This window comes from Herpailurus yagouaroundi, unplaced genomic scaffold, assembly GCF_014898765.1.
Source record: "Herpailurus yagouaroundi ecotype Mexico unplaced genomic scaffold, PumYag 28, whole genome shotgun sequence".
NCBI lineage: Eukaryota > Metazoa > Chordata > Mammalia > Carnivora > Felidae > Herpailurus > Herpailurus yagouaroundi.
The window spans coordinates 118,402,263-118,416,373 of NW_024412376.1; the positions used below are offsets into that span (position 1 = coordinate 118,402,263).

Here is a 14,111-nt window from a genome sequence, read left to right on the forward strand (position 1 = left end):
CCTCAACACACACACAAAATGAATGTCTAAATGCTGGTTAACAAGAAAGCAGATACATTAACAGGCTAGCATGTTAAAATGATCTATTTTATTATGCTTGGTTGTATTTACATGGAGTATGATTATTATTGGACACCTATGCTTAAAAATTGACACAGTGGTTTTTATCTCAGTGCAGAGGCATGACATCCAACCTGTGTCCTAACAACAGCCTGTAAACTATAAAACATGTAGGCTATCACAGCTATTGCCACTGTCCTGAGCTATTGTGACTAATCTGAAAGGCTCCCTTTTAGCCCAATGTGCAGCATTCCCCAGAGGGATAGCATCATACTAGCCTGCTGCTTTGAATTTTATGTATTATCTGTCTTCATTATTAAATCATGTGCCCTTAAAGTTTGCATGGTTTCACCAACTTCACTATCAAAAGGGAAAAGAAAGGGTCGTTGCAAAATAGTTGCCACCATTGTTGATTTGTCACAAGAGCTACAGAAAAGAATAGTCCTGATCTAATTCAGGTTGTGTCTATGATTACTGCTTTCAATGGTACCTCCAACAGATTGGTGAGAAGTGGTAATAGGTAAAAGCCAACTGTTCATTCTTTTTATGAATATATAAGGCTTGTTTTTTTTTTTTTTTGAGGGGGGGTTGTCTACATGATCTACATGATCTAATCGTATCTGCATTTTGTTCCTCACGTCATCTGTTATCCTCTAATGCAACAACAACAATGTTTCAAAGTCATCTGAGTAGAGGGGAGAAAAAATTCAATCACTGTAAAATGCTATTTTGGTTTTACATATTATTTTTACCTTTGCATTTAATCAAGATAATAATTTCTCTGATTTAGCTCATTGTACTTATCCCCCTTAACATTAAACTAATAATACCAAAGTCAGAGTATATCTGTCACTCACTATTCAATTTCTTTCAACCTTGGATGAATAGTGAAGACAGGACATTTTTTGGGGGGTTTATAGTCTAATTAAAAGCAACAGGCTTGCACTCTGAATAGCTTTTCAACACTCTTTAACATTTTTTTAAATGCTGATCTAAGCTTAAGATGTTCATTAGTAACTCATTAAAGACTTAGTTACAGTCCAGTGGATGAGTCCTGAATATAAAGATAGAATGTGTGTACAAATGTGTAGGCTCATAATTAGAGAAACTGTCACATTTGGGGATTAAAAATACACAATGCAGTCTTTGAAAAACACTATGGAAAGTAAGTGACCCCAAGATGGTGTTGGATTTTAAATTTTGCTTACTATCCAGGTCATTTGTTTTTTAAATTCTAATTCCAAAAGGTATGTTTTAATGACCACATTCTCCCAGGATTAAATGTGTGAGGCTTTGTGTTAGGGCTTTTCTATACATTATTTTACTTGATCCTCATACTATAACAAAGTAGGCCTAATTATCCCTTTGACAAATAAGGAAACTGTGAATCACATTAGTTAAGGTCACATACCTTGGAAGTCACAGAATTGCAATTAGACTCTAAGTTTTGAAATCTTTCTTTTCATTCAATAGGGGCATGCAAATTAGGATTCTAAAAGCAGCTTAGATTGGACAATATTGTATACTTCAGTTTCTGGCTTCACATAAATATTACTTCTAAATATGTTGACATCTTCCTCCATTCATGGTCCCTTAAAACTGCAGGAGCTATTCCATAGCAACCTTTATAAATCATGCATTATCTTTATTTAGCTTTCTCCTCATCTTTTCTTCTCAAATAGTAACATTTCAGATAAGCCTAGTATGCTGAAATAGTGCAAATTTGTTAGGATTGTTGCCATATAAAATCTCAGGTTTTCTTCTCATTCTCATCTTTGTTTGTTTAACGCTCCAGTGTGAGTGGGTCCAGGAGGTGCCAAGCTGGCTCAGTTGGTAGAGCATCTGACTCTTGATCTCGGGGTCATGAGTTTGAACCCCACAATGGGTGTGGAGATTACTTTAAAAAAGATAAAGCTGTGATGTGAGTGGCTCCAAAAGTCACTATTATACAATATGCAGATTTGATAGAATAATGAATTGCATAACTTTCTTGAGATTAAGAAGCATCCAGTAGTTTGCAGAACATATTAGAGAAAAAGTATCTATGGAAATGAAATGAAAGATTCAATATTTACAGTATTATTTGAGTGAAAATACAAAAATATATAAATAAGAGGATTTCCAAAATATGGAAAGACTAGAATTCAGACTAGACCAAAAACAGAAACACTTTTGGTCACCAGGATTAAAGGTTAATGTTCTTTATCATGTTCTTAGGCAAGAGTAATTGGATACTACCAGAAGAATCCAATTAATTACCTTGATGTTTTGTATAGAAGTCACTGCTATATAATTCACATATAAGAGTGAAATTTCAATCACTGTCAAATACTAGTTTTTGTCATAATAAAAATCTGAATTAGTACACTATTTCTAGAAATTAAATATGTAAGTAAAAGGGAGGAGGCATGAGGCTAGATAAACGGTATATGATTTCCTAGTGAATATAAAATAGATGAGATTTAAGTGGGTAAATCCAGGCAAAAAGCTTCTCTTAGACTATGCAGTCAAAAGAACTCTTAAATCTAAATATATTCTAACAATATTCTCTGTTCTTTTCTAATAAAAGGTATTTCTATAAAGAACACTCAGAACTTCATAATAAAAAGTCATTAAGAAATGACTGAATATTTCTCCAGGTCAGATATACACACAACCAAAGAGCACATGAATAGAAGCTCAACATCATTATGCATTAAAGATATGCAAATCAAAACTACAATGAGACACAATTTCATCTTCACTAGGATGACTAAAGTAAAGACGACAGCCGATAATAGCAAGTGTGGTGACGATGTGGTAAAATGAGATGCTTCATATTGTTTGGATTGTGTAATTGTGAAATCACTCTGGAAAACAGTTTAGCAGTATTCAGAATGCTATTATGTGACTCAGCAATTTCACTCCTACGTGTACCCAAGAGAAGTAAAAACAGGTCCGTGCAAAAACTTGTGCAGGAATTTTCATAACAGCATTATGCAGAATAGCCAAAAAGTAGGAATCATCCACATTTCTATTAACTGATAAATACGATGTAGTATGTTGCCACAAAGGAATATTATTTGGCAATGAAAAAGAATCAATTACTGATACATGCTATGATAAGCATAAATTTTTAAAATGCTATGTTAAGTGAAATAATCAAGTCACAAAAGATCAAAAATGATACAATTCTACCTATACAAAAAGTCCAGAATAGGCAAATCCATAGAAATATAAAGTAGATTAGTGGTTTCCAGGGACTGGGAAAGGGGAAACCAGGTGTGACCACTAATGGGTATGGGGTTTCTTTCTGAAGGACTGATAATGTTTTAAAATTGACCGTGTTGATGGCTGCACACCTATGCATACAATAAAATCTTCTGAACCACATACTTTACATGGGTGAGTTTTATGATATATTAAATGTATCAATAAAGCTGTAAAAAAATCCCTCCATTTATACATTTAAAAACTATATTAGTGCATTAGATCCACTTTTCTTTGTTAAAGCTACATGGTATCTTTTATACATAGCTTCCTTTATCTCAAGAGGACTATACCTTTCAGACCCCTTTATAGGTGTAGCTATGGAGTTTTATTTAATGGAAATGGATGCAGAAATAATGTGCACTACTTCCAAGCATATCCATAAAAATTTTCGATTAGAATCTCCACAGTGCTCCTTGCTCCTCCCTGCAGACCGGAAAGGCAATGACCCTCAGAATGACTTTGGAAGCTTCACGATATTAGACCGGTTCTATGTATAACTGTGAGAGCAAAAGAATGACATCTATTACCATTTCCCACCATATACTCATGCCCTGATCAGAAACACTTACCTGCTTTGGAATGTTTGGTGAACAAGGAAACATTCTCTGGAAACCTTTATTAATTTAGGAATCTGCTGTGACTGCAGCCTACTTTGTACTATTTAATACGGTGTTCAAAAAAGGAGATTAAAGTAGATAACTTAAAGAGGACTTTCTCCAGAAATTTCATAATATATACTTTGAAACACACACACACACACACACACACACACACACACACACACACACAAATTGGTTTGATCCCTATTTTAGTACTAGACAATTGATTTTCTGAGGAGTCCTTCATACCACATTGCCATACAGACATATAAACTGCAGTGCTATTTTATGGATCTCATTTTTACAGTTGATCACTTTGCCTAATTTTGAGATTTTTATCTTTAATTACTGTATTTGTACAATATATATTTTTATGATCACTTGGGCAAGCACCTTATTATTCTTTTTCATTTTTACTAGTTTTCTTATTTAATATTCAATATAGGTTTTAGAATAATTCTGTTGAATTTCTACATAGAAAAGCTCATATTGGTACTTTGAATGTAGTAGTGCAAAAATCTATACAAAATAATTTGGCAATATTCGTTACTGTTGTTGTACTCAGTCTTTTCATTCAGGAACATAGTATGTTGCATATTCTCTTTAAATATATTTTTAAAAATTTTAAACATTTATTTATATTTTGAGAGAGAGACAGAGTGTGAGTGGAGGAGGGGCAGAGAGAGAGAGAGAGGGAGAGACAGAATCTGAAGCAGCCTCCAGGCTCTGAGCTGTCAGCACAGGCCTGACGTGGGGCTCGAACCCACAAACTGTGAGATCATGACCTGAGCTGACGTCGAACGCTGAACCGACTGAGCCAACCAGGTGCCCCTACAATGTTCTCTTTTATAACTCCCAGTAAAGTTTTAGACATTTCTTTTCATAAGTTCTATGTATTTCCTCCTATGATATTTCCCAAGTAAGTCATACATTTCATTGCTGCTTTGACTCAAATCATTTATGAATATGAGAATCATATATCTGAACTGTAAATGTTCTCATTATTCTGAGAAAGTTTTTCTTTTTAGAATTTTCTGAATACATCATCATACCCGGCAAATAATATCTTAACATTTGAATGTTTATTCTCATTTGTATTGTTCATTATTACAGTAGCCAAAACTTGTGGAATTGTTCTAAACAACTGCATTAATAACAAGCAAGGTTGCATTGATAACTTATTATAACATTGACTTAAGATAGTTCTTAATGAACCTAAAAAGAAGTCTTTTTTTTTTTTTCACTCTCTATTTCTCAAGAGATTTTCTTCTAGGGATACAAAGATACAGTCAAATTTTATGTACAGATGTGTTCCTTTACAGTGCTATTTATAATGGCAATATGTCAATGACCTTCACTTTTGAGCTATCAGTATATGGTTAGGTAACCGATGGCTCCTACATATGACATACGTTTTTAAATTTAAATACAATACAGAAATATCTACAGTTTAAGGTTAAATCAAAATGAAAGACAAATTTCATTTCTAACATTCCAATTTTAAAAAATATATACACATACACGACTACACGGAAAATCTAATAAACATTAATATTTATTATATCATTGGGTCATGGAATTATTGGATTTTTGCTTTCTGAGTTAAATTTGTATGAGGAGAGTTACTTTGACAATAAAGTAGGTGACACTGGCAATGACAAACAAAGAGATATATGAGACTATGTGCTTGTACTTTACCAGTAAGCTATAACCATGACTTTAGGGCATTCAAATCACCACAAACTATAGTGTGTATAGATGAAATAAACACCTAAAGCTTAACAAATGTCATTGTGAGAGCCTATTTTATACAAAGATTCATATCTATTACTTCCGTAAATACAACTATCAAATTTTTCTGGCAAATCCTTAACTACCCTAGCTTATTTGGTCAAATGTTTCATTTCAGATAGATTTTTTTTTTTTAATAGAAAGACAATTTTCTATATTGAAAGGACCTAATTCCTGCTATGATAACAATATAGGGCAAGTATAGAAATAAAACAAAATGTAATTATTAACAAAATGTAAGTTACTTGTTTTCAATTTATCAGTTAAAAACTCAAAAACAGGGGCGCCTGCCTGGGTGGCTCAGTCGGTTGAGCGTCCGACTTCAGCTCAGGTCATGATCTCACGGTTCGTGGGTTCGAGCCCCGTGTCGGGCTCTGTGCTGACAGCTCAGAGCCTGGAGCCTGTTTCAGATTCTGTGTCTCCCTCTCTCTCTGCCCCTCCCCCACTTGCACTCTGTCTCTCTCTGTCTCAAAAATAAATAAACATTTAAAAAAAAAAACTCAAAAACAAGTAGAGAATGAATGAGCCTATTTTTCAACAAGGTCTTATTCTAAACTGCCAAATTAAAATAGATCATAATACAATATATTGTCTTTTATTTACATAACAAATCAATGAGACTCTTTCAACTACTGCATTTCAATTTTTTGAGTGGTTATTAAAGAACCATTTAGCAATCAGAATGGAGGAAGTAAATGCATGAAATATGTATTATAGCTACTCACATGAAATTATACATGTGAAAACACTTATTCTTACATTGAGAATGAAAGTAATTAGCAATGCAAACAAGAGGAAAATAAGTAGATATTTATAAGTTATGTAATCCAATTGTTTTTTAATTCACTCTACACCAAGAGTACAACTACCCTATTGCAGTCCTGGTCAACCCCAAGGCCAAGAAATATAAAAAATAAGATATGATCCTAACCACCCCCAAATAGTCTGACCTAAAATCTGAAGATAGGAAAATGCTATTTCGCTCTCACAGTAAATACATGTTACTCATAGAGTATCAGTACCATATAATTCACATATAACACATTTTGCAAGTGCAAAGGCAAAAGTTCTTTTCCAATAACTAACCTGCATACCGAGTAGGTAGGGGAGGTTTCTGAACACGTTCTTATAAAAGAAAGCTATCATCTATGTGTACTTGTGATTTATATTGTGATATTAGAGGTTGCAGTTAACTTACAAAATATATATTTTGAAATTCAGTACCAAGTGGGTAATGCAGATGGTGTTGGATGTGTTCCACAGTAGCCTCATATATCATGACCATGACAAAGACTTTTTTTCTGTATAACATACTTGACCATAAACATAGTGGCATTACTGGGAGTATTACAAATTATCTAGGCTGGCAAACATTATAAACATTCCAAGGATGATTAATTTCTAAAAATAACAAAGTTAAGCAGAGCTTAGAAGTCAAGCTGACTTTTTCACAATCAATAAAATATGACTTCATAAAGAGAATTATATGGCAAGATGCTATGCAGTGAAATGTATTTTTATATTTTCTCAAGCTTTATATTTTATTAGAAGTTAAGAAATGTGCATATTATTTTAAATCACTGACACATTAAACAGTATTATAACTGTAAAAATCAGATAATAAAATGTAAATTACATAAAAATATAGTACTAAATATATATGGGTATGATCAACAGTTTTGCTCTTAATAGCTGATTATTATAATTAATTCCTTGAACATAATAAAAAACAGCCTATAAAGTCCACAAATATATAAATACACATGCAACTTTAAAAAATAGACTGTCAGAAAAAATATGCATATGGTGGTTAGAGAAGGATTTTTTTAAGCCTCATTTTGCATGCAGAGGTACCATAAATATATTGTTCCCCTTTACCCACAGGAAGTTCCAATTATCCTGTTTTCTATCTTTTCAATTGTGATGCAGTTTATAAGTACAATTTAATCAAGAGGAGATACGGTTAAAATATCTGAGCACCCCAACCACCTTCTCAATCCATTGTGGCTTGGGTACCAGATCTCTTAGCCCATGTATCACACTGGACATTGGTATTCCTTTACTGCCAATCATAATAAGCCCTAGTGCCCAGGTTATTATCAGATTATTGTTCTCCAACTCCCTTCTTGTCCCTTGCTCCCAACCACATCAATAGAACAACAACAACAAAAAAAAAATCCTTTATCTTCATGCTACACTACATTAGTTAACAGCAAAAAACTGGCCATCTGCTTTAGTGGTTTCTTTTTACTTCTGCCAGGTCTCACTGCATTATAGATAAGGGTTTATGGCTGTACGGGAAAGGGGCACAGTCATGGAAAACAGAAAAAAAGAGAAATACAGAGGTACACAGAGACAAAAAATATGAACAGATAAACACAGAACCAGAGACATTTCCTACCTTAAAAACTGTGTATATATACATATAAAGTGTGGATGTACTGATTAATTTTGTTTTCCTATATCAAACACTGGGCAGACTTTCTAGGATAACATGGAGATTATTCAACTAACGTAAACACTTTTCAGATTTATTCTTTAGCTTACTTTCTAATTTTACCCATGTGGAAATCAGGCACAAAATGCACCACCAACAATTATATATTACCAGTTATGTAGTACCACCACTGCAACTATATACAATCATCTACTATAATACGTTATTATATATAGACAATTATATACTAAACCTTCATGCATACCAGCTTGAGAATTTGTTTAGAAACTAGTACCGAGAATATACTGGAAAAACTTAAATAGAGAGGTTCAAGTACCAAAAAAAAAGTGTATTTCAATTCTCACAGTAAGATGAAGATAATTTGGAATTCTTATCTAATTCTCAGAGTGTTAGCTCCATTTCAAGGTATTTAGGAATAGAAAAATATAAGAAAGATTTACCAAAGCCAAGTACTACATTAGAAGCTATACATAGATATTATTCTATTTTCTAAAATAACTCTGAGGGAATAAATGTTCAAGCTTGCAGATAAAAAGCAGGCTTACAAATTTTTAAGTTGCTGTTAGCTCCTTGAGGGAAGAATTAAAATTTTTTGTTTACTACCATATTTTTAGTAGCTAGCCCAGTTTTCTGGCTCACATTGGGTGATAATGGATATTTGTCAACAAGTTTACCAAGTAACACGGTTACAGAACTAGTAGCTGGCAGAGCTGAAATTTCATCACAGGTCTGTGAGACTTCCAAAGCCCCATCTGCCTGTGCCCAGAACATGGAAGAGGCAGGGGATCTGCATGTCTGCCTCACCTTCTCCCAAATGATCAGAAGAATTGAGATGGTTTGCTCTGCAGGGAAGAAAGGCCTTCATAGTAATTGATTAACTACTGGCAGTAAGGCCAGAGCTCAAGAAGCCAGGTCCTTCATTTTAAATCCCATCTAGGTCTCATAATAGTTGTATAACTTCAGTCAAGTTCCTTTACCATTCAGTATGTCAATGTTTTTACTGTAAAAAAATGATAATGATAATACAGTAAAACCTTGGATTGTGAATGACTTGTTCTGTGAGTGTTCTGCAAGATGAGCAAACATTTCTAATAAATTTTAACTTGAAAAAAGAACGATGTCTTGCAATATGAGTAGCACATGACATCTCTCATCACATGATCACAACTGAGCCAATGGTTCTTGAAATTCGCTTTGATATACGAGTACTTTGGATTACAAGCAAGTTTCCAGAATGAGTTATGCTTGCAAACCAAGGTTTTACTGTAATAGTAAATATATTAAACCCATGAGAATGTTGTGAGGATTAACTGTATCAATACATCTAAAGTTCATGGCTATGAAATCAGTAGCCATCATTATTATTTGCTGTGGAGAAAAAAGCAATTCAGGTCATACCCAGATAACTCAATTCTCTATGGTCAGGAGTAGCAAATGAAGCTGGACATCTCAATAGCAGTAGGCAAAGAGATGCTACCAGGGGATGTTTCAGAAACAAGAGTACGTCCTTCTGTAACTGTGACATCATTTTAACTCAGCTGTCTAAATTTCCAAGTTATGTGGTATTCCTTTAAGACAGGATTGGTAGGATTCTAAAAAGAAAAAAAAAAGTCTATCTTCTAATATCAACACTGATCAAAGTGCATTCCCATATTTATAAGCAATCTGGGTTCCAAAAGGCTGTTCATATGAAGAAGCCTTTTATTTACAAGTTAGAAATGGCATCACAAAAGCAGTGGAGAAGGCCTTCTATAGAAGACAGACAAAACTGACTTGCATTTTTTCAGGTGTGAAGGTTTAAAATTCCTATTCAAGGTAATAAGGATAAAGTTTATAAATAGAAAGCTTCTATATTATGTAGCATAATATGGCTCAAAGTCAAGATAATAAAAAGTAGTTCACATGCAGCGGAAAGGATTACTTCAGTTTTAGCCCAACATATTTTATATACCAGGTCAATTTTCTATTTGCTCTATTAGGAGTTTTTAAATACTTTTCAGAGTTACTCAGAGAGAGGATGAGTGTGTGAATGGGTGTGTGTGTGCGGTGGTGGGGAGCGGGGTGAGACAGGTCCAAATCCAAGTCCCATGATCTATGGCTCAGCCATGTTTGGGGCCAACTGAAATACATAGTGGGTATCAGTTTCTAGAAATCAGAAATTTCACCTCTGAAAAGAGAGCCTCTTACAATGTCTATTTCTGCTATTTTTAATCTACCTTCCCCTAACCAAGTATGACTTTAGACTGACGTTTTAAATATGAATTTTATGTATACATATAGAGAGAGTGAAAGAGTTTTGTTTTTTGTTTTTTTCTGATTATCAACATCAAATGAAATAGCTCTTATGGTTAGCTAATTTCCAGTTGTTACAATGAGAACAAAAATAAACTAGTGAGGCAGATAGTATGATGAAGAAAATTAACATGTTCAAACACTGAATACTTGTCATGCACTGTGCTAGATTCTCTACACATGCTATTCATTTAATCCTCAAAATGACCTTATGAGTGAGGCATCTTTATAACACCAAAAAACCCAATTAGAATAATCTTTAGATATACAGAGAATTAGAAAAACACTTGTTTAAAGGGACAGAATTCTTTTATTGTCCCTTACCACAAAATGATATATGTACTCAATTATGTGAATGTAAGTTCTCCATCAGTATATGGATTAAACAAACATTTTGAAATTTTTGATGAATTTGCATCATTTAAAACCAGATGGTTGTACAGGTTTACTTTCATGTCTTTAATAAAGCACTACCTTACATTGTAGCGATTACTCTAGAAAACATGTGCTAAACCAGGGAAACTTTAGGGGAAAAAATGTCAAAAGACACAGAAGGTATCTTATCCAGTTTTTATAGTGACGGCAGAATGTAATTCAGGTTGACACAAGAATATGTGCCAAATTCAGAATTGCATCCCTGATAAACTACAACAGATATTTGTAGTCAATTAAAAACCAAAAGTGAGCTAAAGAGGCTAAAAATTGATTTCAGGTGCTTGCTACACTATACTATTCTGAGACCTCCTAAGCAGTGGTAAATACAGCTGTGTTCCTTTCTTTGCTATAATTGCCATTAATGTATGAGAGAGTGACTGTGTTATACCATTTTCATCTTAGTGCAAAACCAGTGATAATTAGTAGAAGACTTTAAATTGTCAATAAGCTACATATGTATGCAGACTCTGCCAGTTTTTAGAAAGATTCAGTGAATATTCTACTAAGCCGTATAGAGTTTCTCTTATTAAATAATTATCTTTCACAAAATTTGCAACGATGGATCATTTAACTATCACATTTGTGTTACAAATACCAAAATGTCTAAATGAACAAAATATACAGTTTTTTATAAGGTGATCAGTTTTCTTCCGTAAAATTATCTTTCATCATATGTTCATATCATTTTGGCATTTTTTTTCTTTCTTTGCATTAAAAGGTATATGAAAGAAACAATTTTTGGTTAAATGAGAGGTTTAGTTTGCATTCTGTATATTAAAGACTGAACACAGTAGTAAACACTCAGAAACAAACGATTACTTGGTGTAAGAAAGCAGATTTTGGGGTGTTTTCTTTCAAATATACATACTTATTAAATTAAAAAGTATTGTAATTACAAAAATAGGAAGGCCAAAAAATTCAGAATAAATGATATAGTTAACAATTCAGCTGATTTTCCACAAGTGTGGTAAAAACAAATAGTAAAACATGCAAGAATTCTTTAAAAAATACATTTCAAAAGCTACTTTCAGAAATGAAACTCAAAGTTGTATTTATTGCAGCTCATGGTACATATTATGGCCTTTTTAATTTAATTTACTTCTATTTATGCAGGCAAAAGCTGCTAAATCATGGAGCAAAGATTTATAAGAAAGGATCCAGTGCAAATAGGGACAACATGAAGCTTCGCACAAAAATCTAAGTAAAGGTCTTACCTTGAATGATCGGTGCTATGAGCATCATAAAGACTAGTAGCTGTGATGGCCACATGGCTGTGAACTCGGGCGTGAGTGCCTCAAAACTGAGTGTTCCCAGCGTGAAACAAAATGAGTGTATTTCTGGTTCCTCTTCTGTATTCCAAGACCGATGATTTAAAAAAAAAAAAAAAAAAAAACAACTTTCCCTCAAAAAAAAAAAAAATCCTCAAAAACAGAAACACCAGTATCCCAAATTTGAATCCTGCAAACAAGAAAACAAAATGGATTATCAAAACACATATTCTCATCTTAATTCCTTGAAAGTTCATTTGCTGACTTGAACATCTGTATACCTCCCTCCCTTCATTCTAATTTATTAAGGCGTCATATATAAAAATGAGGAAGTAACCTGCAGGACACTATTTATGCATATATCACCACAGAGTTTATTTCCCTGCTTCCAAACTGACTGAAAGAAATAATTCAGTCTCGCTGGAAAAGTTAATATCAATATGTTATATCAATTTGTACCATAATAAATTAGCAATTGATTTGTGTAATTTGTTAATATGTATAGAGTTGGGGTTTATTTTACATAAAAATTTTCCACAAACCTATTTTTTACTAACATTAGAATAATAAAGCAAAAAATTCATTCATTGCCATTACCATAAGATTCATTGATCACCATATACTATAAGTTAACAAATAAAAGTTACATGTATGAGTCTTACTTTCATTCTAGTCCCTGATATTCAATTCAGAAATCATTCTAAATATTAACTATATTATTTTCCAAAGCATCTTTGTACATTAATCCATGAAGATCTTAGATTTATGTTAAGTACTTATGCTTAAATATAGCTAATTCATTCAAAGGAGGTTTACTGAATATCCACTGAAATACAAAGCACTGGGCTAGGAACAGAGGATAGGACACTGAACAAAACATGGAAATGATTCTTCAGGATCTTACAATTTAAGATGTGGAATCCTGCTTAAAAGTTTTAAATATGTATGGAAGACATTAAAAACTTTAAGCATTAAGAAAGTTATTTTACTGAACCAAACTGATAGAGCTGCCTTCTCTTAAAGACTGCACAGATTTATCTGAAGAAGTAAAAATACCGAAAGAGTGTGACCCAAATTTTGAAGATGTTTTTCACAGTCAGCACCTTTAAAATGGATCAATCAGTACAAACTGGGTCGTTCTCCTCTCTCTCTCTCTCTTCTAGAAAGCCCTATAGAAATCTCCATATAATGAAATTTATTTCTATCAGGAAAGGAGTTCGGATTTCAAACCCAATATTTAAAACAATTTCATATTTTGGGCTTATAAATTTAAAAGTTTTCCAGAAAGGGTTATATAAAATAGAGATAGTTTCCTGAAGCCTGTATTGATAAGTCTCATTCCGATGAAATAAATTCCAAACATTTCTGAAATATTTGCCTTAGTTATAAGGCAAAACTACACAGATTTATGTGAATTTCTGGCATTGTTACTTATAGCATGGCACTTAAGAGCACAGATTCTGGAGCAAGACCACCCAATTTCAATTATTAGCTCTATCAGTACTGTGACCTTGCTCGAGCAAGTCATTTAAACCCTCAGTGCCTCACTTCCCTAGTTGATTCATATGCCTATGTGAACATTTAATGAGCTAAAATTTGGAATCTTTAATTATATACGTAAAAATATGTACTGCCCAGAACAGTGTCTAGAACATAAGTGTATGTGTTCAGATTATTATACATCTCATTAGTTTTCAACATTATCCTATTCATCCTTTTAACATGTATGTATTAAGAAGCAAGACCATTCAATAATTTGGCTCAAAAATGTTTTGACTCACTATGGTATAGACAGGCTCCAAGAACACTAAATCTGAACACAAAGATTAAAAAAAAAGTTTCATCTCACAGACACATTGTAAGAAAATGAAGCTCACAGGAGACAGTCCAATAATATTTTACTTTGACAAATAGGATTGATGAGAAAAGAAGTGGTTGAGAGAAAAGAGAAGGTAT

General features: G+C 33.2%; 1 protein-coding gene across 36 annotated transcripts in view; it reads right to left on the reverse strand.

Moving 5' to 3' along the window:
* The window catches only part of ADGRL3 (adhesion G protein-coupled receptor L3), an 842,607-nt gene that overhangs the window by 522,657 nt on the left and 305,839 nt on the right, over positions 1 to 14,111 (reverse strand). For all 36 annotated transcript variants that reach the window (XM_040482516.1, XM_040482575.1, XM_040482534.1 and 33 more), the window contains exon 3: positions 12,102 to 12,345. In XM_040482516.1, coding sequence (XP_040338450.1) covers positions 12,102 to 12,156 — 55 coding nt within the window. In that variant the 5' untranslated portion in view covers positions 12,157 to 12,345. The remainder of the gene's footprint in view (positions 1 to 12,101; positions 12,346 to 14,111) is intronic.